This window comes from Pterocles gutturalis, unplaced genomic scaffold (assembly GCF_000699245.1).
Source record: "Pterocles gutturalis isolate BGI_N339 unplaced genomic scaffold, ASM69924v1 scaffold20381, whole genome shotgun sequence".
Lineage (NCBI taxonomy): Eukaryota > Metazoa > Chordata > Aves > Pterocliformes > Pteroclidae > Pterocles > Pterocles gutturalis.
Window position 1 is genome coordinate 25,984 of NW_010106016.1, and position 25,834 is coordinate 51,817.

The 25,834-nt window shown below is 41.6% G+C and overlaps 3 protein-coding genes across 3 annotated transcripts in view; 1 reads left to right on the forward strand and 2 right to left on the reverse strand.

The window, feature by feature from the left end:
• NF1 (neurofibromin 1) overlaps window positions 1–25,834 on the forward strand; it is a 77,655-nt gene that overhangs the window by 20,163 nt on the left and 31,658 nt on the right. The window contains 17 exon segments of the mRNA XM_010087630.1: window positions 452–892; window positions 1,335–1,474; window positions 2,026–2,148; window positions 2,568–2,651; window positions 2,877–2,993; window positions 3,548–3,729; window positions 3,835–4,046; window positions 4,663–4,772; window positions 4,774–4,807; window positions 5,846–5,949; window positions 6,973–7,108; window positions 10,363–10,425; window positions 12,271–12,429; window positions 13,265–13,362; window positions 13,511–13,657; window positions 14,058–14,204; window positions 14,527–14,637. Coding sequence (XP_010085932.1) covers window positions 452–892; window positions 1,335–1,474; window positions 2,026–2,148; window positions 2,568–2,651; window positions 2,877–2,993; window positions 3,548–3,729; window positions 3,835–4,046; window positions 4,663–4,772; window positions 4,774–4,807; window positions 5,846–5,949; window positions 6,973–7,108; window positions 10,363–10,425; window positions 12,271–12,429; window positions 13,265–13,362; window positions 13,511–13,657; window positions 14,058–14,204; window positions 14,527–14,637 — 2,408 coding nt within the window.
• OMG (oligodendrocyte myelin glycoprotein) lies at window positions 21,841–24,045 on the reverse strand. The gene is given in 4 exon segments (XM_010087628.1): window positions 21,841–22,186; window positions 22,237–22,911; window positions 22,913–23,196; window positions 23,936–24,045. Coding segments are annotated over 3 exon segments (1,299 nt in total). The 5' UTR covers window positions 23,191–23,196; window positions 23,936–24,045.
• The window catches only part of EVI2B (ecotropic viral integration site 2B), an 857-nt gene continuing 663 nt past the window's right edge, over window positions 25,641–25,834 (reverse strand). The window contains 1 exon segment of the mRNA XM_010087629.1: window positions 25,641–25,825. Within this exon segment, the coding sequence (XP_010085931.1) occupies window positions 25,641–25,825 (185 nt within the window).

A 25,834-nucleotide genomic window follows, 5' to 3' on the forward strand; every position in this document is an offset into this window, starting at 1 on the left:
TGTCAGTTGTTCACTATGCTCACAAAGAGACCAAGAGGTTAATTTGACTTGAATTGCTCAAAGGGAGGTGGAGGCTGAGCTTAAAAATTAAAAAGAAATTGAAAAAAGAATAGAGAAAGCTCTGGAATACTACTAGAGAAATTATGAAATCCCTTTCACTGGAAGTTTTAAACAAGCTGCTGGCTATCATTGTTGAAATCTGCTTTATGCTGGTGCAGAGCAGGGAATTGACTGGGCAACCCCTTTCAGTCCTTCTTGGCCTTACTCTCCCAACTTCTCTAAAACCAGTGCCTCTGCTTAGGTTTCTGTTCATACCACCACAATACCCCGTAAAAGGTGAAGCTTAGGAATTTCTTGGGACTGGAATTGTAAATGGTGCTTTGAAATTCTGCTCTCTCTCCATTAGTTATACTTAATTGAAGAGATTTCATCTTCAGCCGTTCTTTTTCAGGTTGCTGAAAGTCTTCATAAGACAATCGTTAAGAGACGCATGTCGCACGTTAGTGGGGGAGGCTCCATAGACCTGTCTGACACAGATTCTCTTCAGGAGTGGATCAACATGACGGGGTTCTTGTGTGCGCTTGGGGGAGTGTGCCTGCAGCACCGCAGCAATGCAGGGTTAGCAACCTACAGCCCGCCCATGGGCCCTGTCAACGAGCGCAAGGGCTCCATGATCTCCATGGTGTCCACCGAGGGAAACGCAGAGACCCCTGTTAGCAAATTCATCGATCGATTGCTGACCCTGATGGTCTGTAACCATGAGAAAGTGGGACTTCAGATACGGACTAATATTAAAGATCTGGTGGGGTTGGAGTTGAGTCCAGCACTTTATCCAATGTTGTTTAACAAATTGAAGAATACCATCAGCAAGTTTTTTGATTCTCAAGGACAGGTAAAGTGTTGATATAGTCCTTCACATTTGTGTCTTAATAAAAAGTGTCAGTCTTGTCTTCAACATGGGTGATAGAAATTGGTACCTGTTCGTGTTTTGTACAAAAGACCTGCAAGCGTTGTGATTGTATTTGACAGCATGCGTTAGTAATTACTGTATTTGTGATTGCAGGCTGTATTTAACATCAGGTAATTGAAAACATTCTTGAATTCTTAGTGAACTCTGAGTAACAGGATCTGTGAGAATGTTCTCAGAATCGTTATGGCTGGTAGTATTGACATATTTAATCTTGACGTGCATGGGAATTCTTTTGGCTGGTTGATAACTAGGAAAATGCTTGTCGATTAGATTTTTTTGGAATGCCACAGTGTATTTGAAAAATACCCTTTTTTTGTTTTTCACAAAAATTAGAGAATTAAGACCAGCAATTTTCTTCCTGTAGGTTTTGTTAACCGAGACCAACACACAATTTGTAGAGCAAACCATTGCTATAATGAAGAATTTGCTTGACAATCATACAGAGGGGAGCTCAGAGCATCTTGGACAAGCTAGTATCGAGACAATGATGCTAAATCTGGTTAGGTAAGAGATCTTGTTGACATTCCTGTACAAAGTTAATACGTTCATGACGTCAGGTAGACCCTCCTGCTTTATATCTTTTCTGCTTGTATTAATGGGAAAGAAGCAGCTGATTTGCTGATCCTCCTCCTGTGGTTCTGACAACTTCAGTAATCACAGAGATCGTTTATACTGCAGCATAAAGCACACAGATGGAGGATGACTTGTTTTGTTTTTTTTTTTTTTAAAGAACTAACCATTCTGTAGCTCAGCCCTACTCTTGTAAGCATTCCTGGTTTCTTTTCTGTACCATGGTGTTAGTGGTTAAAAGCCATCTGAAGGGCAGATTTCTGTTCAGTTTTATACTAATAGAGAACTTCTTTGGCTGGAAGAGATTTGTTACTGATCTTCAGCCGATAGAAGGGCTGGCTTACTCGGATAAACAAAAGTCAGCCCAGACACTTGCTGTGTGTCAGCTGGGTCAGGCAGTGTGTAGGTCGCAGCATGGAGCTGCATGCTTTGGTCAGATGTGTGGTGATGAAATATTTAACCAATCTTTTTGCTTTTTCCTTCAGGTATGTGCGTGTGCTTGGAAATTTGGTACATGCGATTCAAATAAAAACTAAGCTGTGTCAGTTAGTAGAAGTAATGATGGAGAGGAGAGATGACCTTTCATTTTGCCAAGAAATGAAATTTAGGTAAGTATTGGGTTTATAACTTCTAGGATAGTGTAATGTGGACAAATGTCATTTCATTTAGTTACATGTTTAGAAAAATAAATTACAAACTGTCTCACACCAGTATTCCTGGTATAGGGATAGTACTCCTGTCTTTGTCTTCAGAATAATTTAGAGCCTGATGCTGTATTAAAATTTTATTTTGATTGTGGGGATACTAAAAACATGTGAAAAATTGTGTGTGTGATACAGACGGGGGTATTACTTGGTATAATAAAAACAGTTCAGATCATCTTCAGTGTTTGGTGGCTCAGGTAGTTCTTACACTGAATTTGTAACGATTAAGAATGATGCCAACAGTATAAGTGTGTTTGAGAGAAGGGCTATTTAAAAACCAGAACAAAACCCCAAAGCTAAAGCAATATCTCTATATGAAACAGGAACAAAATGGTGGAATATTTGACAGACTGGGTTATGGGAACATCCAATCAAGCGACCGATGAGGATGTGAAGTGCTTGACAAGGTAAGAGAGAGTACTCTTAAACTGTTTCTAAAGTTGCTAACAGTGTTCCAGGTGACATTTGATACCCTCAGCTGAGCTGGTTTGTGAGGACTTCCTTTAGTGTTAGTAATTTTAAGGAAAAGCCAAAAATTGAGTTGTTGTTTTGGTGAGGAACAACAGAGTTATTTAATGCATAGTCTTAGCTAACTGAACTGATACACAGCTGCTTAAAATTTTATTTTTCAGAGATTTGGACCAAGCGAGTATGGAAGCAGTGGTCTCTCTTCTTGCTGGGCTTCCACTACAGCCTGAAGAAGGAGATGGTGTGGAGTTGATGGAAGCAAAGTCTCAGTTATTTCTTAAGTAAATAATGCCTTTTAACTATTTTCCTATACAATGATTCTAAGCAGATGCACCATATGACTTTTATTACAAACTATGTTTTTTCTTATAGCAGAAATCATTTTATTATCCAAACAGGAATTACCTCTAACATGCCCCATTTCACAAACCTCAGCCTCCTAGGTTTATGGAAACATTTTCATTTAGAAAATAATTATGAAATTCGGCTTTGTTTCTGCTTTAATGTAGATGTATGCTTAATTCATGGGAGAAATCAACTTGCTTTGATATTATATTTTTATCCATGAAACTTTAAATCTCTTTCAAGACATCTGTTGGTAAAGGTACACCTGCAAAACTCACTTGCTTGGTTGAGAAACTTTGCATACACATTTTAGGACAGTGCCTTGTGGTGTTACAACACGTTTGAAAGTTTGGACTGTGCTACAGGAAAGATTAGTTGGGGCAATTACGAGATTTTGGGGGGGGGCTTATTGTCTATTTGCTACTGTATGCAGATCTTTTCAGACAGTTGTCTTTGCAGAATCTTCTACTTTGTGTTTCTTTTTCTGTAGATATTTCACACTGTTTATGAATCTTCTAAACGACTGCAGTGAAGTTGAAGATGAAAGTGCACAAACGGGTGGCAGGAAGCGTGGAATGTCTCGAAGGCTGGCTTCGCTGCGGCACTGCACTGTTCTTGCTATGTCAAATTTACTCAATGCAAATGTGGATAGTGGTCTTATGCACTCAATAGGTAAAGTAGTCCGAGATAACTGTGCATAAATGAATACATAATGAAGACATTGGTATTTAATTTATTTTTACATCTTCCTTAGTAGTTCTGGGTTTTTTTAATCAGGCTTGGGCTATCATAAAGACCTCCAAACAAGAGCTACGTTTATGGAAGTCCTCACCAAAATTCTGCAGCAGGGAACAGAATTTGATACGTTAGCAGAAACAGTGCTAGCAGATCGGTTTGAGAGATTGGTGGAGTTGGTTACAATGATGGGTGATCAGGGGGAGCTTCCTATTGCTATGGCTTTAGCCAATGTGGTGCCTTGTTCTCAGTGGGTAAGTTGACTCATGCATTTTATTTCCTACATTTTTAAAAATATTAAGACTTGAAATAGAAATTACTGCAAACATTAAGGGTGTAACAACAGCCTGCTAAAGAGAGATTAGACCTACTGTTCATGTTGATTAGCCTTTCTTAGTGTATTCTTGAAAAGTGTACTGAATTGAATTGTCAGAGATCTTGATTATAAACTGCATTTTTATAGGAAATTTTTAGTTAATATCTAGAAATAATTTTATATACAGTTATTGTAATAAATGCATCTGTTTGGGCTGGATATTTAGTACAGATTGTGTGCTGTAATGTGCTCTGGATTTTAGCACAATGAATTGGGCTTTGTTAGACAGCAGAATAACTGCTGATCTGTCTGGACTGACTGTTATGAATTTGTATGACTGGATATCATGAGGCAGATTTTTAGACAAGCAATAGCATAGGAAGGATGTACAGAGAGTTTCTATATGCTTGATTTGATATTTACATGCAAGACTCCATAGCAAATTTAAAGCATTTAGTACAAACCGCTTGATTTGGGTTTTTTTCATAATTCTTTTTTTTGTACTTGCTTTGGCTCACTGCTAGACAAATTAACATTTCATTGCTTCTTTTAAGGATGAGCTAGCTCGTGTCCTGGTCACGCTCTTTGATTCCCGACACTTGCTCTACCAGCTACTCTGGAATATGTTTTCAAAGGAAGTTGAACTAGCAGATTCTATGCAGACGCAAAGCCAGTAAAATAATGACTTTCTGTTTTAAGGTATATTATGTAATCTTTCTCTCTGCTACACATCACTTCAGTAACAGGAAAAGTTTAGTAATACAAAAATACAAACCTGCCAGTCTAGGGTGTTAAGCACTTGAGTAACTGCATGAGATGAAAACAGTAGAGTTGCCTTTGGGTCTCAGTTTAAGTTGGTCTCAGTTTAAGTTAGTCTCAGTTCTCACATCTGTTAAGTTTAGGGAGTTGTGCTTTTAATGTTTTAACGCTTGATGAACTAAATCTTGTAGATCTCTTCTGCTCAGGCCCCACTAAAAAATACAAATCCTCCTGGAACTAACCTTTTGCCAAGACTTCATGACTCAACCAGTTAAGCTTGCAGTTAGTCCTCTTGAAAGTTTCTAAGGCAGTAAATGTTTCACCTTGCCTAGTCAGTGTGTTCGCCATTGTAAAGAAGAGAACTGATCACAGTAACAAAAACGTTTGCAAGATTTGAAGATTTCAATGAAGATTACTAGTTGTTTAGAAAACAACTTATTTGATACAAACAGCAAAATATTTGTAAAAGTTTTAGTTGTCTTAAAGTCCTTTCCTCAGTAGCCTTCATTCGTTGTAGGGCTCTAAACTTCTGAGTGGTTCAGTTCTGTGAGTGATTCTGGGGCCAGCACCAGCTTGAAGGCTGTCATGATGGTCTTTTTGTAATGGGCAGTTTAAAGATGTAGAGGCAAACTCTGAGGTCTTGTTTGTGCTTCCGTTTCAGTTTGAAAAGTTGTGTAGTTCTGTACAAACAGATGGGGTATTGAGTCAGTGTGCTCTGAGACAGAACCCCGTCTCGTTATTGGGTTTATTAGTGACCTATAGTTTGCTCTAAATTGGAAATTAATTAAAATACTTGCAGAAATTGATCACAGTTATGTTTCAGAAGTGAGACTATCATATAGAAGCACCAATTATACAGAAATCTGGCTTCTGCCAAACGAAGTGAAGTGTTTTCAGGCTGTTTTAACACTTGCAGAACTTTGGAGTGTTCGTGCGAATTGCTCTGTTAACCTGGCCCCTGGTTTTCTTTCTGCATAGGTATATGGTGCTACGTATTTGCAGAAGCTTTTGGAACCTTTGTTAAGGACTGTGATCACATCCTCTGAATGGCAGCATGTTAGCTTTGAGGTGGATCCAACAAGGTTTGAGATTCAGGGGGGACAGCAAACGTATTTATTTGTAAACGTGATTCCCAGTCATTGTAAATATAATAGGATTCCTTTTTCCTTGTTGCACATATTTTTCTCATACTTTCATACTTTTCTGCTCCTCACTTTACCAGACACATTAATTGTATCTGCAGTCCTTACACCGAGGGAGAATTGTGCAGAGCTGTCCAGCACAGGGAGATGAGCTCTGCTGCATGTTCTCTGAGCCCTGAGACAGTGAGGAAGATAGAGAGCTCTTGCAGGACCTCTTCTCCTACTTCATACTTCTACGTAGGCCACTAATGTGGGCATTTCCAGTAGTACCAGAAAGCATCTGCTTAGACTCACAGATGGTTTGGGCTGGAAGAGACCTTAAAGCCCACCCAGTGCCACCCCCGGCCATGGGCAGGGACCCCTCCCACCAGCCCAGGTTGCCCAAAGCCTCACCCAGCCTGGCCTTGAACCCCTCCAGGGATGGGGCAGCTCTTTAGGTCGTTGAGTTAATTACAGAAGCCAGACAGACTCTGTGTGTAGGGTGTAATTTTGTTGCTTTAATTTCTCTTATATCACTTCAAGACTTGGATTTAGTACCTGTTGTTGTATTGCTTTGAATTATCTCTACCTCTATAGAAACACTTTATTTGTCTTTGAAGTGGCTTACCAAAGACAGGCCTTCTTTTGAATGGTTTAACTCTCAACTGTCTGTGTCTGCCTCAAAAATTCCTTTCAGCGAAACCATCAAACTGATAATTATCAGTTGGAATGATGTCTGCATGTCTTTGTATGGAATGGCGTGAGAGAATCCGCTTACAGCTGTCTTGTTTATTGCCAAGTTTAAATGACCTTGTATTTGTAACTCACATGGTTTAAAATATTGATAAAACTTTTGTGTAAAAGATCGTAAATATTTCTGTAGGATTTCTGTTTACCCTGGGAAATAAGGTTACTACCAGACATATAAGTACAGCTAGTATCATTTATTTGATTGCTGGTCATACATTTATGGGTCTGTTTCAGGCTGGAGCCTACAGAGAGCCTTGAGGAGAACCAACGGAGTCTCTTGCAAATGACAGAAAAATTTTTTCATGCAATCATTAATTCTTCTTCGGAGTTCCCACCACAGCTTCGCAGTGTGTGCCATTGTTTATACCAGGTATGCCTGCAGTGGTTGCCTGCCCTGAACTTTGGGGTTTGTTGTTATAATTCCAGCAGTTTGAGCTTGGTCCGGGAGCGGGTGCACAGTGGGCGTTTCTTAAAGACTGTTTTCAGAAGTTTGTTAACAGGAATCTAAACATAGGGACTGAACGGTGTTTTAAGACAGATAAATGTATTTGTGGAGTTCTTTTGATGAGGCAAATTACAGAGACTGACTTCTATTTGTGGCTAAAACTGTCACACAAACCTTGGAAAGTCACCAGGCTGGGACCACCCTCTTCTTGCTGGTTTCTGGTGTCATTTATAAATGATGCTTAAAGAGAGGAACCTGTCCCCAGTGGTGCCCTGTCCTCTGTAGTAAGTTCTCCTGTAGCGGTTCCCTCCTGGCCGCCTCCCATTCAAGTACCTGCGTTCCCCGGCCGCCGTCCCCGGCTCCTCCGCTCTGGCCCGTGACTGCCGCTCTCTGGAGCAGCTCAGCAGCAGGTTGTGAGCCCAGCGTGCTTCTAGGTCTCTCTCTTGCTCTTTCTGTGTTTCTGGTGAAAATTCCAGTGGGGCATACTGCTGCTGCCCTGGGGGCTCGTAGGAGATACGATTTCCAGTCTTGTTGGACTGGCTCAGAAGAGCTGTGCACGGCGGAATATTTGAGCTGTGGTCAGGACGGGCGATTTTTGGCCTTTAAATCAGGGAACCTGTATCTTAGGTCTAACGCAAAGCAAGGAAAGTAGATTTTTCTGAGCTGTGCGAGCTAATTATGAGTAATCAAAAATTCTGTGCAGTGTCATCTAGCCGTGTTTTTACAGTGAATGCTGTATTAATAAATGCAACTGCTGCGATTCTCGACTTGGACGTGAGAAGCAGTGAGTTGTGTTGTGACTCGGGGATCTGGGGTTGTTGTTGTGAGCTGCCGGAATGAAGTAGCCAGGCTAACGATGTGCCTTTGTTTCTGCTCTAACAACTTGCATGAATGACTTCTATCAGGTTCTCTTTCCAACAGCGGTTGTATTCAGGGTTAGCAGGGGCTGGTTTTGGGGGGTTGTTTTTATTTGGTTTTTTATTGTTGTTTTTTTTTTTAATTGGGAAATGAGGGGGGCAAGTTGGTTTCCTTCAAGTTCAAATGGCCACAGTCTGACAGATGTTAGCTGGGGGTGTATTTGAGTGTTAATGAAAATGTCACACGCAGCCTTGATTGTTGCTGCCGTTATTTGAGGTGACATTATCTCCCATCTTTCCTAGAGTTGCTTTTATATGCTGCTCCTAGGAACTGCCAGATTTATTTCCATTGCCGTGGTACATTGCTAGACCTCATTTCTATGCAAACCATTTTTAATTCCTACGTGAAACAGAATTACTGAAACGTACTCACCGGTGGGCAGTGCCAGGGATTCTTCCATGGAAGCATGTCAAGTCTGTTGGCTTTAGTCGTGCCTTTAAATCTTTTTGGTAACAAGGGTCATTTGCTCCTGAAGGAGATGATTTACTGGCAAACGCACAAGTGGCATTGACTGATACTGGGCTTCAGCATTTAGTATTTTAACTGTTTCAGGTAACACGTGTGTTTGTGTACAAACGTTTGTTCATCACAAGCAGTGCAATAATTCATTCTGAACTTTCAAAGTCCAGAGAGTTTTGAACAGTCTGGCCTTTATCTGAAAGAAATTACGATTAAAATCTGATTTTTTTGGGTATTAATCCATTTTTAGTGTAGGAACCAAATAGGTGATTTTTATAAGGTAACTTAATTTTTTATAAGTGTTTCATCCCAAGCAATAGTGTAATAGTAAATGAGGCTGAATTTTGCTGTGTCTTCTTGTGTTCAAAGTTTTAAAGTAAGTGTCTGTGCAAAAAATACTCATCAAGTGTGTTCTGTAAATTGATTTTAGCTAATTCTAATGAATGTAGCAGCGTTATGGGAACAATGCCTTTAGTTGGATATTGGGATCTGTGCTGGCTGACGTTTCTGGGGCCAGAACAGAGTCCCAGTAAGTGTTTTCAGCTGGAAACATCATAGAACCAGTTACCCAGAGAGCCGGGCTCTGGCTCCTGTTCAGGTAATGTATGCTCAGGAGTGTTAGGTGGGCACGAACGAGCCTGACCACAGTAACGCTCATGAAGAATTTGTGCTGGCTGTTTGATAAAACACACACACACATACGTGAATTTTCTTAATAAGGGGAGATGGGAATTTTCCTTGCTTTAAATGCCATAGCGGGATTCAGAGTAAGCATATGGCTGCTTCAGAAGCTCCAAGGTCAGGAATCTGTCAGAGGCACCATCGGTTAAATATCAACAGGTCCTGCACAAAGCTGGACGGCTTGAATTCAGCTTGGTGAACAGAGTAGCTTTTACTGGCTGGTTTGGTTTGGGGGGGTTTTTTTGTTTTTGTTAGTTTGTTTTTACTCTGTCAGGTTCTCAGGTTGTAGAAATTCTCTCCCAGTTTGTGTGATGTTCTAAAGAGTGTCAGAGCCATTGGTGCGTGCTTGCAGCCAGGCAAGGATGTAGGACTGAGCTCCAAGACCACGGTTTTCCTCTGCACAGGGCAGCAGTGCCCAGGGCTGGCGTTCTGTAGCTTTGCTCAAATCCTGATGGAGGTATGAGAGGACGTGTTGCTTCTTGGTGGGTCCCTCTGTGTTTAAATGAAATGCAGAAATAAGCACAGTCAAGTCAGATATTTTGATTTGGAAATCTCTAATCAATTAATGGAGACCCGCTGGCTCTTCTCTTCCTCTTTCCACAGAGTATTTTATGGCAGTGCTTAGCTATTACAGTAGTAATAACCGTGATGATTCACAGATCTAACTAAATTGAAGGACACACAGAGAAACATTGGGAAGATTTAAAACTCTAAATTTATTTTTAAAGTAGTATGTGTTTCAAAGGTGTAATGCTTTACTATTTCTACTATTAAAATTATTTGGGGATGGTGAAATACATTTGAAAGCTGACTATACCATTTAATGGCCAATATTGTGTACCATGAGCACATTATTGTGGTTTGACGTTTAATCTAGCCAGAAATAGTAGAAATGATTGAAACGCAACATTTGCTTGTTTTGTATTTAGTGCTTTGTAAATAAGATGTAATGAAATCGTGGAATAAAAACTCCATCATCAGTCTTTAGTTTATATATTTCATTTTCTGTTGGTTATGTTTGTTACATTTTACTGTGTAATTTATGTACAAGTCAACATTGGTTTTTTGTTGCTGTATGTAGTTGGTGCTGTGACTTGTTTGTGCTCATCTCTGTTCTGTAGGCAACTTGCCACTCTCTACTGAATAAAGCTACCGTAAAAGAAAAAAAGGAAAACAAAAAATCAGTAAGTTTGGAGACCTTTTTATTAGCCATTTCTTTCAAAGCACAACAGAAATCTTTTCCTGTTTGTTCGAAACATCTTCACTTTAGTCTATTTGACCTCACTGTAAAATCATTCTACTAATTCTGGCACAAAATAGCTTTCATTTCAATTAACACTGGAATTAAGTTATATTTAAAATATTCTCTGTGTGCCTATTTGAGTGAACAAAAGACATTTTAACATTACTGCTTAGTATTTAATACTCTGATTCTTCTACCCTTGCCACCATCTTCAAGTTGAAAAGTGTGGGAGAAAAATGTTTTCTTCAGTTTTGGGGAAAATCTGAGTCTGTTTGGTTGTTTTAACACTCCGGTTGATAACTTCACTTTGCATCCTGGGAGAAGAACAATTAATATGTGTGGGTTACTGAAGCGAAAAGAGGCTTATATGACTTGTTCCTGATATATTTTATTTTGTTTGCCTTGTGAGTAAACAGTAACATTTAGCACTTGTATTGATTTCCTGAGGAAAGCAGCTCTCCCGTTTTGAGTAACTTGCTGTGTTAAGGAGTTCAGACCCGTATATTGCGGTAGTGGTGCCGTTAAAAGTTAAGACTTATCCTTTTCTTTGACAGTGACCTCAAAATATAGAGTACGAATAAAACAGAGGCAGAATGGAAATTTAGACCTTTATTAAATACTCCCTTATTTTTTCTGTAGCTGAGCAGAATAGTGGTTGTGTTTAGGTGCCAGATCTGGGTGCAAACTCGTGTTTCACTGTCAGTAATTCCCTTACAAGGTAACCGAATGAAGTTGGTACTGAACCAAAACAATTCTTGTTCTTGATATACTATATATGTACTAATGGCTTTATCTGTTTTAAGAAGCATGAAAGTATTTTAGTAAAATGAGGTTTGTTTGGTTTTTATTTATTTTAAACAATGTGACTTACAGTACAGAGCTTGCTGATTTTATTTAGTGAAAAGGGAGAAGCTGGCTTGTTTTGATTAACTGTTGTTACTCATAAGAAAATATACAGACAGACATTTAATCTTTAAGAAGTTTATTTTTGTCAGGGAGCTTTACTTTTACTTTTCAAAGTCAAATGAAAGACATCTAGAGAACGGACTGTCCCCTTAGTGATACATACTTGATTTCCTGAAATGAAAGGACAGTTCTTTTTTCTTACAACATTTTCAGAATTTTTTCTGAACAATATTTAAATTCTGTAGTTCCTGTAGCAAATACCTGCAGAGTGACTTTGGGCAGTGTATGCATAGGCAGGGGAGCACACTGCCGCTCGGCTCTGACTCGTTCTGTCTTTCCTCCTCTGGCCAATCTGCTCGGATGGGCTGGTTCTGAAGAGTAGTTCCACACATCTCCTTCGCACTAATTTCACATTACTCCTCAAACTCTACAGCATAAGTCTATTGCTAGAGAGGCTCTTGTGATCAGTGGTGAAATGATAAATGCACACATGAAAGACCCTCTCGTTTAAAAGAACGACCCGCGTGTGCTGGGAGGGCTGAGCGCGCCTGGGGACGGACGGACGGACGGCACCTGGCTGCTTCACTCGCAGAGCAGGGTCCTGCATTCCAGTGAAACACACCTTCTTCTCTCTGCCCAGTAGCTATTGTAGCACTTTCACCCAAGCAAGAAAGTTTGTCTGAAGCTGCAGTAAAGCTAGCTAGTGTCTGGTTGTCCTGCGAGGCAAGAGCTGTCCAAGGAGAGGGTCCTACTCACATCTGTTGAGCTCGATTGCTATGCAAAGAATGCCTAAAGTTGGATTGCCATACAAGGCTTTTCTCAGCTTTGCTTTCCCTTTTCTTTAGTGTAAAAATATTCTTTATAATTCTCAACTTTGTAGGTGGTTAGCCAGCGCTTTCCTCAGAACAGCATTGGAGCGGTTGGAAGCGCGATGTTCCTTCGGTTCATCAACCCTGCGATCGTCTCCCCTTACGAGGCAGGGATTTTAGATAAAAAGCCGCCACCCAGAATTGAAAGGGGATTGAAGCTGATGTCAAAGGTGAATCAATTAATAGTTTTATTTGGCCATATTACATGTTCTACCTGATTTAGGTCTGTTCTTTGACTAGCATGAGAAAATCCAGGTAAACGTGTAGTTTTTTTGTAGCAACCATCATGTTTATTTAAAGTGCAGTTTATACATCATGACATGAATGTTATAGCTCACAGCAGTGTAAGTACAGGGAACAGTTTGTATGGGAAAAAAAAAATCCCACTTTGCCAAAATGATGTATAAGATAACAGAATGCCTTCTGACTCTTCACTTTAACCTCATTTGAAGACAGAGAACCCAATGTTACCTTGAGCCCAGTGAGAATAATGGCAGCTGGATACTGATGACGTTCATACTAGTGCTAAAGAAGTGATTTTTCCTATCTTTAATTTCATTTGGCATTATTTCCTGTAAAAATTAAAAAAAGGTTTAATGATGGTGTACACATTCTGTGACCTGTGCATGTTATCTGTTTTAAATGTTGAGAAGTTATAGTTTTCTTTAAATAGTCATATGCTATTGCTTTTACATGTCTGTATAATGTCCAGAAGAAATAATTAACACTTAATAAATGGTGGTTTTGAAAGATGATTTATTTTCCTGGTCTAAACCCAAACAAAGTTCATAAATAAGGGAAATCGTTTTCTAGTGCTTAAAGGTATGTGAAAGAAAATATTTTGAAAGTGAACACATTTTGAACCTGTTGGCTTGTTGCCCTTTTTTTGTCTTGCGGTTTCACAACAAGTTAAAATGAGTATTTCTGACAGTGAAGTTACACTGAGTGCCATAACAGTTAATGCATTAAACCCTTATGCGCCTTTACCCTCTTTTTATTATTTAGATACTTCAGAGCATTGCCAACCATGTCCTGTTTACAAAAGAAGAACACATGCGGCCTTTTAATGATTTTGTAAAAAGCAATTTTGATGCAGCACGAAGGTAGGTAGGCTCTTTGGGAACTTGCACAGAGCCTTTGTCGTGTGTCACGAGTAAGCGGAGCGTGTTCTCACAGCCTTTTCATTTACACTGACTCTGCTTGTCAGATTTCCTGTACACGCTTACGGTTATTACCGGTTTTGAACTGTAGGTTTTTCCTTGATATCGCGTCCGATTGCCCGGCCAGCGACACTGTCAACCACAGCCTGTCGTTCATCAGTGACGGCAACGTTCTCGCTCTGCACCGCCTGCTGTGGAACAACCAGGAGAAGATTGGCCAGTACCTCTCCAGCAACAGGTAGGGCTTCAGAAATGTTCTGAACAAGAGAGCTGCTGATGGGAAATGAATATTTGGAAATACTTCCAGATGCTTTTGTTACTGTTACTGAGAAGGATATAATGGCTGAAAAATCTGACATTTGGAAACTTCTGTCTTACTGAGAAGCCGCTATGGGAACACGCCTAACACCTCTGCTGCTCACTTTCCTGCCAGCCTTTAGTGCCAGGGTGGGGCTGTCTTACCTTTTCTAAAAATTGTTCTATGTGTAACAAACATTTTTCTTATTTCTTTGTTGAACACTTTTTAAAAAATTATTTTAAAAAGAAAATCCAGACTGTTCAAAGTACGGAAGAGTAGTAGGCAAAAAAGTAGGAACTGCTGAGTAAAGGAGGAGTTTTAAGTACTGTGCTGTTTCTAGGGACCACAAGGCTGTTGGAAGACGCCCCTTCGACAAGATGGCTACGCTTCTCGCCTATCTGGGCCCTCCTGAGCACAAACCCGTGGCAGATACCCATTGGTCCAGTTTAAATCTCACTAGTTCCAAATTTGAAGAATTTATGACAAGGTAATGAGATTATCGTCGAGGGGATGCACGTTGTGGGTTTGTAGACTTCAGGATGTCATGCAATATGAGCAGTTACTAAGACTCCAGGTTTTGTTTTGAAGGGGAGTTTAAAAAGCTGGGTGTACACATACCTTTGACGTTTCTGAGTAGACTTTAACTTCAAAAATTAAACTGAGAACAACAGACAGCAGTAACCTTTGTGATATAGCAGAGGTTCAGTATTGTGTGAACTTAAGATGCAAATAAAGAGGGTTTGGGATTTTTTTGTTTGTTTTTTTGAAAGGCACTTGTGAAAAGTTAATGTCTATGTACTGTTTTTTAGGCACCAGGTACATGAAAAAGAGGAGTTCAAAGCACTGAAAACATTAAACATTTTCTACCAAGCTGGGACATCAAAAGCTGGCAATCCTGTTTTCTACTACATTGCTCGGCGGTAAGGAATCTCTCACCTTCCTTGTCTGAAATAAACACGTAAAATCAAAAGTATCACGTGTATATAAGAAAGAGACACCAACTGTGTAACAAACAGGAATCTGAAGGTAACTTATTGTCAGATTTTAGTGACTGGATTTTTTATTTGGGTTGTTTCCTAAATCAGAACTGCGGTAGTTTTTCCACCTAGCAGTGTATGAGTATCTGTGGAAAAATACCTAAATTTTTAAATACATTTTATTAATTTTTCACTGTCTCAAGTAAGCTACATCTACACCGCATTACCATTAACCCTCTCTCAGTGATTTTAGCACCTTCATTTTTTGAAGTATAAAATGAGTAAGAAGCTAGAACATGGGATGCAATTTTTCAAAATGGTCCCTGTATCCCCTTTTGAAGAGTAATACAAAGTATTTAGAAGTTTCATGGTTAAGGCAATGATATTGCTTCGGTTTCCCCATATGTTCTAAGTGCCGATAATGGCATGTTTTTGGAAATGATTAAGATCTGTGGAAACATTACTAATGTAATAAGAAAAGGAGATGTTGAAATGTGAACTTTGCAAAAGATTGTGTTTTTTCCAATAAGGCAAAATTTTGAAAGCTTTAAGTCTTCCCTACTCTGGAAGATAGTGATTCATAACAACGAGTAACAGATGCTGCAGTATTGAAAGATTTGGGAAGAATATCCCAGGATTGATATTTATCAGTTTATGGTCAAATGTCATAATTCTCTCTCTTTTAAAAAAATGTAAATAAACTAGTAGTTTTGTTTAAATTAATGTTTGCAGTTGTAAAGCTGCAACTAGAGTAAGAATATAACTGAAATTTGGTATTTCCATCTAGTTACTAAGTCCCTGCACTGTAAAATCCATGGAGGACAGCATATTCAGAATAGTTCCCACAGTAATTACACTCATTACGTAAGGTCATTCATAGTCTTTTGAAGAAAAGGAAAATCATTGTGCTCGCAGCCCGGTGCAGTCAGAGGCAGAACTGTACAGAGAAGGCTGGAGCTGTTGGACCTTCTCCCTGTGCGGTGGCGTTGGTCCCTTGGCCTTTGGCAGCGGCGCTGCTGGGGAGGTGCTGGCTGGCAGCACTGGGACGGCTGCTTTTGGCACGGGCGGGGTGCGTGGTGGTGCTGCCGGGGTCCGTGACGTTCTCACCAGCACTGATCATGGCAGTGCGAGTCCTCATGTCAGTGCGGCGTTATGGATGCTTGGCAGATCCTGTACGGATGCTCTCGGTCGGATTATTGCCGATGCACTCAGTGCCAGTGGAGCTCCTGGGTTTGCTTCTGCTGCTCTTGCTGGTGCTGCTGGTGGAGCTGCCTGTGGCACCAGAGCTCGCGTGGCTGCCTTGGCTCTTCCTGCTGCTTCGGTAGCTGGTGGGACGCTTGTTTGTGCTGCCAGGGGGGTGGCTGCTGCCCCAGTGGGGTGCTTGCTTGTGGCACCCTGGCTGCTGGTCAGCTTCTCTGCGGTGTGGGTGGGAATGGTCATGGTCCAGTTGTTGAAACAAAACCAAAATAATTTTTTTTTCAGTGGAACATGTATTTGTATATCTGCTTTTCAGAAAGCATTGAACAGCCCGTGGTTTGTAGAGTGACTTTGCTGGGATATCTGTGTGTGCTGTGTGATGCTGTACTACGAACAGGTTTATTGAATCTTAAGTTTAAGCATTGCACTTGTGCTAGGCAGTAGAAAAAACATTAGTGATGCCTTAAAGATGCAAAGGGGATGGAGTCGACAGTAAAGTGAGTGTGTACAGTGCCAAAACTGAAATTAGTTTGCCTGTCTTCCATTTGTTTACAGGGTCATTTTTTCCCAGAGATGCCAGATAGTAAATCTGCACACAGAGTTTCAGAAGTTTCACTAAAGAGACCTTTTTAAATGCTGTGCTGAGTAGGGACTCACTGGGAACACTTACAAATTACATATCCTTGGGTTATGATTTTTGTAGCAGTTATTTCTGCATAGGCTTAAACAAGGATATGTACTCATGGATAGCGTGTGTCAGCTTAAATAAATGCAGCTGAACGTCAGCAGGTTTTTTTGCAGCATGTGTAATGTGTTGTGTTCAGACCCCTTCTAGATCAGTTGTACTACTGCCATGGGGAAGGATTGATTGTGAAAATTCAGGAATAAAAATGGATGTTTGGAAACTCGGTTTTTCTCCCAGTTGTTGTGTTTGTGCACTGTTGAAATGGAGTAAGCGTGAGGAGTTGTCAGGCTGTTGTACATCGGAAGGATCAGCTGGAGTCGTTCTATCTGCGTGTCCCTTCCTCCCCTCGATGCCATCAAAGTCATTTCAGAAACTGCTTGTTTTTCCAAGACTCATGAAAGTATGCATCACAAGACAAAATAGCTTCTTTTTAGGATTAAAAAGAAGGCAGAATATATACTTTCAGGAATACTTCGACTCTGTAAGACACCTCCTGCTTTTCTAAGGCAAACACTGGGGTGGTGGCATTCCCCCCACGTCATTCATGAGTTGTTGAATATACAACAACAGAAGTATGTTGTAATAATAAGTTATGTCATCTTCATCTTTCTGAACCTTCTTGTATTAACTAGTAGCTGTTAGACAGAAAACTCCTAGAATGGGAACTCTTTAGTTCTGTATATCTCACTGCTATGAATGTAGTTCCGTTCACATACTAGGAAACTTTAAAATATTCTGTGCGTAACTCTGCTTTCTAAGTTGTTTTACTTGGTGAAGCATTGCGGATAGCCGTGACCTTTTATGTAGTAACTGGTGCTTAAGGACTGTGGAGTTCAGCAGAAAGGAGTGGACGACTGAAAATAGAGCTAGAAGGTCAGGCAGGAGTGGAAGTGAATCCCTTTTCATACGTGGCCATCTGAAAGGTGTTTGGAGACAAGTGTTTGTGAAGGTTTGCCGTGGTGTCCTTCTCATGCTGCTTTATGATCACCCCAGCTGGTGTGTTCAAAAGTCAGCCAACTGTCTGCTGCTGAGTTGTGCCTTTGGGGTGCAAAGAGACATAAACACGAGCGAGCTCCAGAGGCCTCTGACCTCCTGCAGATCTCCTGTTCTGAGAAGGATGGAGATGGTTTCCCTGGTTTTGTGATGTTGAGCTCTACAGAAATTCTGAAGTTTGAATCATTGACTGAGTTTCCTGGCAGTTCAGCAATCTGAACAGCTGTTTTCATTAAAATGGCTTTATAAACTGTGTGCCAGGGATTTGTGGATGAACACAAACCTCAGTTCCTCAAAGGACGATGAAAAATCTCTGCTAACCCATGGTGGTCACGGTACAAGGCACATACGTGTTCCTGCATCGCTGAAAGGGCTGGTAAGGAGCAGGTTTCTGCACGTTTTATCCAGGTCCAGGACACTTAATGAAAACCCTGTTATATGTTGACATGAGCCTGCTGCTAGGGGGAATGTCGCTTGCCTTGCCCCCCTTTTCGTTGCCTGCTTTCTCTGCAGCAGCTGTGTGACTCCGCAGGGTTTCTCGTGAGGCTCCTTTTCAGAGCTGGCAGCGGGGCTGGGCTCTGGGAGGATGCTCTGACATCTTCTCTGCTGGTAGGGATGTGGCCAAGTGGTGCCTGTTTGGGGTGTTTGTCGTGTGCTTCTGAGCTAGGTGGCATTCTTTAAGGTGCGAAATATGAAAAGAGTGTTTAGATTGGAGCTGCCGGTATGTTTGAGAGCTTGCAGCAGCCTGGGCGGAGTTTTGGGGCTTTTTTTGGCAGAGATCTTGTTGCTAGGGCATTGTTGAGTCACTTGACTGATATATCTGGATCGGTTTATATCCTTCTTCTGCTGTGAAATTTAATTCCTTCTGTCATTTTTCTTCACATTTTGTTTCCTGGGCAACAACCTGAGTTCTGAAGCCAGTGCTTTTCTGTTTTTAATCCCTACACTGTTACTGAAATGATCAATAAATATTGATCCTGAAGTGCTGCCATGAAGTTTTAAAGCTGATCCTCAACTAATTAATAGGAACCTAAACCGCTGAGTTATTGCTTCAGACCGCAGGTATCCCTACTGCAATGTTAGCCTTTCAAAGTAAGCCTGTTGCTATTACACGGTGTGCTAGACCTTTTTTGGGTATTTTGAATCTTGTCCTGAGATGCTAAATAGTTATTTTGGAAAAAAAAAATTCCCTGCGAATAGATAATTTTATATTTATCATGGACGGACTGACCAGCGTGTTTTAAAACACCACAAACCAGTGCTGCCGTGTCCCCATCCCTGCCGATTGGTTTTATTTCAATTTTCCTTCATTGTTGCCAAGCAACAAGTGCACGACTCCCACATTTGCCTGCCTACTCACTGCTCCGTTTCCAACTCATTTGTGTTCCAGAAAAACACAAGGAAACCGAAATTTCATTCTGCTGTGTTGGAAGCACTCCAAGGAGCCCTCTTGCTTGCACCCGCCCCGGGCATGCTTTGGTAGAGAGCCCAGCCCTAGACCCGGGGGTGCCATCGGGCTTTTGTACCCATCTGCATTTTTGTTGTATCCCAGCTTCCCAGAAGCCCACCGCCCCATTTCCACTGCCAGGCTTTCGTCAGCGTGCTGAAGGCTTTGAAGTCCGGGCAGCAGGTCGTTCAGTATGAGGGCTCGCGATTTGCCCCAAACAACTTCTGGGAAACAGTTTGTTGTTTTTTTAATAGAGTTGCTGTTCCTGGAATAGTCTCACGATGGGTGAAACATTCCCAGAGCATTTCGGGTTGGTTCCCTGTATGTTTCTGCATGCAGGAGAAGTGATCACCCGGTGTGGCGTTCTGCAGCAAAAACACGTGTGGTGCTTCGTGGCGTTTCCTCTGCTCGGGTGGTTTAGTCATAGCACCTCATGTTGGGATCGCTGTCCTACCTCGCAAGCTAAGCCGCTTTCAGCCCAGTGGGGTGGAACTGAAGGAATGAGATAATTCCAGAAAATGCCTCGTTCTGAGCGCGGCGAGCAGGTTGGTGCTGCTTCATAATTAGTCGAACACGTTGCCTGTCCAAAGAGAGCTGCGGGCAGTGACGTTTTTAATACTGATCCTAGTTAGTGGAATTTATCAGCTCATGTCAGCTTAGCTAACCTGGGGAAATAGGTGGAACTCGTGCGAGTGGGGAACTCCTTCAGGCTGCTGGTCCCGCTGTGGATGAGGAGCTCTTCTGGCCGGTGCAGGTGCCATGCACGTGGTGTCTGTGGTCTGGGTTGTCTAAACCTGGTGTCGATAACTAGTTCTTGTCTATCTAAAATGTATATGACATGTCAGGCTTTGGGTTTTGGGGGTTTTTTTTAAGTTTTGTGTCCTGTTAAACACAGAGAGTCTTTTTTTGAGAGGGAGAGAGAGCTCCGGTGTTCTGGCGGACGGAGATGTGCCTGAGGTGTCTGCAGGTCCTGAAGGGCAGGAAGGGGAAGGGCAGACCCTGGGTTACTGTTCTTAATAAACGATGTGAGGAGTACATCAGTATCAAAATAATATAATTTGATTTAACCACAGTTTTCCCCCGTAAGACATGAAGATTGAGCCAAGTGGCCGCTTGAAATGGGTTTGTATCACAAGCTGTTGCCTGTTCACACTTGTGTGCTCGTTTGAAAAGAAGCACCGTCACTAACTCGGTTCCATACAAACGTAACTTTATTTTTACTTAAATGCCAATGAAATAACTGTACAAATTCGTTGTGTAACATTTACTGTTAGAAATTAGAACACATGTCTGGTTATAGAAATACTGTTCACAGTTGGAAAGTTGTGATTTCTCTGATACCAGCAGTTGTAAATGGTCTACAGCCCTCATCGGCACCTAGGAGGAACAGGCAGAGGACTCCAGTCTCCGCAGTGAGGTTTTCTGGGTTTTGCAGCACCTTCATGCTACAATAACTGGAAATTAAATGGCCTGAAATGAATGGAAAACATTGTTTAAAGATCTGTAATATTAAGTGAATAATACTTTTTCAGTGAACTTGTTCTTCAGTTTTCATTTCATGCTGTTTGCAAAACTTCATCTGTAGTATATCAGGTACCTTTGCCACGGAATTGGGATTATTTTCCTAGAGTGGACAGAACCATGCGTGCAGCTATTTCTACTCGCTGGTGGTGCAGATGTCCAGGAGAATAGCATTCATGCTCATCCTTATAAAGCAACATTTGGGCATGTTCAATGCCATGGACTGAGTTAATTGGTTTTTAAGTCACAAGATTCAAGGATTGTTTCAATGACAGCTTGACAACTAATTGCTGAATTGATTTGTTACATAACTCACGTTGGAAATTGGCTGATATTTAACTTTACTGATCAGAAAGTAGTAGTTTGATGCATTCTGGCTGATTCGTGATATTCTTTTAAGCATAACATATTAACATTTCATATTTTTGGATGTCACTTGAGATAAAGTGACGGACTTCTGGTTCATTAATCTGTGTAGACAGCTCCTTGCTGGAGAGGGTCATGGCATTGAACATCTTGTGTTTTCCTCTATTTTTATCTTTTTTTTTTTTATAAGCATGGAGAGTGAGAAATAACTTGCCTGCAGTCCCTAAGTCAAGAAAGAGCAAAAAGAGATAATCAGCCCCTACCACTTTTCCCATGCTGAAGCTGGACTGTTGCCTTCTCAGTTTACCCCCTCTTAGCAGACACATAGCGTTGCCATATTTAATTCCTAAATTCAAAACTGTTGTTCTTTGTATTTAAAATATCCTAATACATATGAAGCAAACATAGATACACATGCTAGCGATTTTTTTCAGGAATAACTTCTGGTTAGTGAAACAGCTAGGCTTAGTTCCTTTATTTTTTTCCCTTCCTTTTGCATGTCATCATAACTTACAAAGAATCCGTGCTGCTATATTACAAGAATTGCTCACTGGCAAGTAAAGCAAGACAATGCAGATATGATACAGGCCTTCTATTTTTTCCAGTTGTTTAATGACAAAATCATACATAAAATCAGTACTTAAAATTCTGATGTTTTATTCTGTGCAAGTAAAATTAAAAATTTAAATACAAAATAAGCACATTTTAAAAAACAAAATCATAGGTTAGTTTTACTCAATTAAGACATATTAAAATAAGTAGCAGCTTAGTATCAAGACATTAGTGTGCACTTCTTTAATTAAGAACTGTTATTTTCTTTAGATCAGAGTCAGAACTTTGAATTTTGTGTATTTTGATTCATTATTTGTCCTGGATGTCTTAACCCCAGCTATGTATCACAGGAACAAACTGGATAATTGTCACAGGATCCAAGCCCTTAGCCGATAAACATTGCCACTGCATTAAGCATCACGACATAAAACAAATATAGCTGATGGGTACTTGCTGTGGAGGGCACGCGAGTATTCAGAGGGTTTGTGGTGGGTTCCTCCTTCCGCAGGGTGCCCGTTGTGCTCGGGGGCATTCGGGAGTAGTTTGTTGGCATCCCGCTGGTGATGCTCAGAGTCATGGGCGTGGTGGATGATGCTGTCGCAGCGGTCAGGCTGGCGTTCCCCTCGGCCGGATCCTCCACGTAGGCGGTGTGCGTGGCTGCTGCTTCCTGGGAGCTGACCCTCCTCGTGGCCAGACCCTCGGGGTAGAGGAGCAGCGGCCGGTCCGTGCTCCTCAGCAGGACGGTTTGGCGAGGAGCGGCGGCCGGTCCGTGCTCCTCAGCAGGACGGTTTGGCTCAAGGTGGCCGAGCTGGTCACCTCCTTAGCTTTGAACTGTTTGTGCAGTTTTGGCGTTTGGGTTGGTTCGGTTGCCACTGGAGGAGGAGCTCTGTCTGCTGCCTTCATGCCTTTGATCATGGGGCTGGAGCCTGTCCCCGTGGGAGCCGCCGGAGCCGGGGTGGCATCCGTCCAGAGCACCGAGTGGTTAGCGCAGGGAGCCCCCAGCACCCGGGCAGCCGTTCCCTGCACCCATCGGAGCAAATACGGGATGTTCTGCCGGTCGCGGCAGGCCCACGGGTTGTTGTACAGGGTGAGCACTTGCAGCTGAGCGAGCTGGTCGAAAGCTTTGTCAGGAATGTACGTGAACTTGTTGTTGTGCAGGTAGAGGCTGGTGAGGTGCCGTAGCCTCAGCAGCGTTCCTGGGAGGATCTGGGAGAGGAAGTTGTTGGATAGATCCACCGTCTCGATGTTGTAGGGCATGTTGGTGGGAACTGTCCAAAGTTTGTTGCTGCTGAGATTGAGAAACTTGAGACTGCTCAGTGTGTTGTTGATCAGAACAGCTCTTTCCACCAGATTCCTGGAAACATCGAGCACTTTGAGGTTCCACTGGTAAGCTGTGTCAAGTTTCTGAAGAACTTTAATGTTGTTGTTTATGGCATATAATTCCCATAAGGACTTGAAAGTTCTTGAGCCAATTATTGGAAATATCAAGGGTCCTCAAATTGGTGAATCTCGTTAGCTGATGATCGAGATCTACAAACTGGTTAAAGGAGAGATTTAAATAGGTAATGTTGTCTTGGAGTCCGTGTGGCAGCACAGAGAAGTTTCTGCCTGAACAGTCCACGTTCCTGTCGTTTCCTGAGCATGAACAGTTAGAGGGACAGACACCCAGCACAGCGGGTATGAAAAGGAGAAGGAGCAGCAGACAGGTAGATGTGTTCAATATCTGGTATTCCATTGTTGCCTGAAAATAAAGACAGCAAAAGGACACCCTTTAAATCCATGTAATATATTTTATTTCTTTCTAAGGGTTGTCTTTCCGATGACCACTTGCAGGAGAAATTAAGTGAAAATATCAATAAACCCCTTTGTGGCATGGTCCTTTTTAGAATTGTTCAAGAGAGACTTTACAAAGCATCCCTTCATAGACTGTCGTGTTGTCTGGCAGAATGAGACTTGTTTTTTCATCTCCCTTTCCCCCTCAAGCTCAAATGAGGGCTTTCTTCCGAAAATGCAAGTCTCTTCCAAATGTTATACAATGTCTGCTTCTTGTTTTTAGTGATTTCAAGCCTATATTATGTTTGGAATAATGTGTTCTTTTATACAGGATGAAAAAATGGCTGTCAACTGGATCTGCTTTACAAATCTCTGCAGTAATCTAGCAGTCCCCTCCATGCATGCATGCTGTTTGCTTAAGCAGAATTGGTTAAAATACAGCTGAAACTGTCAGGAATTGAGTTTGAAGCACAAATTCCACGTTCATGCTAACATGCACGTTATTGTTTTTCCTTATTGCAGTGTTGATTACATTCTCAAAGCTGGTAGCACATGTTTGGAAGCTGAATTAATGTTAGTAAGAAATCTCTGACACTGCAGCAAATTTCTGGTGCAAGCATCTGTCATCAACTAATAACTCCGTTCTTGTCTCTGTCTCTAATTTGGTAGCAGGCTTTTGTGATTAGAAACAAAAAACACAAACTTACCGTAATCTCTCCTGCGATATCAGCACGTCATTTCTGTGAAAGATGTCAGCTTAGAGGTCGTCTTGTTCTGGAGAGTAGCTACAGTTGCTGGCTGTGGTTGTGCTTGCCTCTTCAGCTGCATCGTATTGCCGGAGCCGGCGCTCTGCAACCACCTGATCTCACTGCCCGGGAGGACTGCAGAGCTGGCTGGTGCTGACTCAAATCTATCGCAAAGCGAGCATGTTCAATAAACTACTTGGGTTTTAGAATTTGAATTAGTTAACTTCTCCGTGTCTGTATTTTATGCTGTGTTAATGCCTCCGAGCATGACATGTGAGGTTCCTTACATAACGGTACCGAAGGAGATTTCTGTCGCTCTTTGAGCTTGAGCTGTGATCCCATTTCAGTGTTCCTGTTTAAAAAGTCCTGTTCAGTTGTGTTCTTTTTTACCTGCAATTAATCTCTCCTCCTGTAATAAAGGTTAATGTTCATTTAAGCTTCCTATCTGAAGCTTTTTTAAGCTACGCTGCCAGAATTATCTTGTCATAATTTTAAAATGTTCAGTTTCCTACTCCTCAGATGAGGCTGCCCCGTATTGTCAGGTATCATACAGCTCAGCCTGTAGGATTTTACAGATTTTTCTAGGAAATCTGTATCTGAATTTCTCCAGACAATATGGTAAGAGTGGATATAGTTTATAATGCTGTTAATTTTAACATGGTGTGATGCAACAAGCCTTAAAAAAAACCCCCACCTTTGCATAACTGGAATGCTATTCTTTAGGCGTATGCAATCGTACAACTGATATCAGTGGTAAGAAAAAACTGGAAATATCTCTTCCTGTGTCCATTGTATGCGCAGCAGCCTAGAATTGCATTTGCATAACTTGTGACTGTAATTTTTAGTGGTAATTATAAGATTTTGAAGTTTATTGTTGTAAGACATGCAAACCTGTGCTCCATGCAGCATCCACAAATGTATTCCCACCCCAGGCAAACTCAAAGCTACGAACTCTTTGCCATGTTGCAGGGATGTCATGGAAAGCTACCTTCCCCAGTAACATTTCTGTCAGTGTTTGATGTAAAGGAATCTCATTGCTATTAGTAAAGAGCAAATGACAACTGTCGGGAGGATTTGTTTCGCGTACCTGTGAGCCGTTGTCACCAAGCTGTTGGGTAGATGGTACGTGTGCTGGCTGAGGCATTTCCATTTTGTTTTGAATCGGAAGCTTTATGTCTAAGCAAATACTCAGTTGTGCTTTAAGTGACCAAACCATCTTAGAATTAGAAAACTTTATTAAAATTAACTTGAATTCATTGCATTCACTTACACAGACGAGTAGAACAAACAATTTGTAGGAGCTCTGGGTGCCTCTGGAGCTGTGTTGCTTCTTGAAAGCTCCATGTGTGTGTTACACAGACGCGGATCCCGACACACAGAGGTACGCGTGCTCTGTTTTCTGCGGTCTCCAAAATACAGAATCACTGGTGGGCACGATCCATATTATATTTTGAATTATTTGCTTCAGGCGGTAATTATTAAAAATTAAAAAATATTTGCTTGAGGTTGTTCCCTTTTGTGCAAGCTGAAGTTGAGAAACGCTGGGGAGATGTCTGGGCTGTGGTCTCACTGTCCTCGCCGGCGTCAACTTCTCCTTTTTGCAGTTATATGAAGAATACTTCATGTAAGAAAAACATGAAGTGTGCTGGAAATCAATCCTGGCCATCTACAGAGGGTGTTGTGGTGGAGGCAGCTGGGGCGGGGGTTGGGGAATCTCTTGAATGAGTGACGCAGGGGGTGGGGGCAGCGGTTCCTCTGGTTCTGAGCAGGGTTCCTGGGGTTTGCTCGGGTCTGAACCGCGGTCCTCGCCCGGCTCCTTCAGCCAGTCGGGCGGAGGCGGCAGGTCCGGGGCTTCCGGGG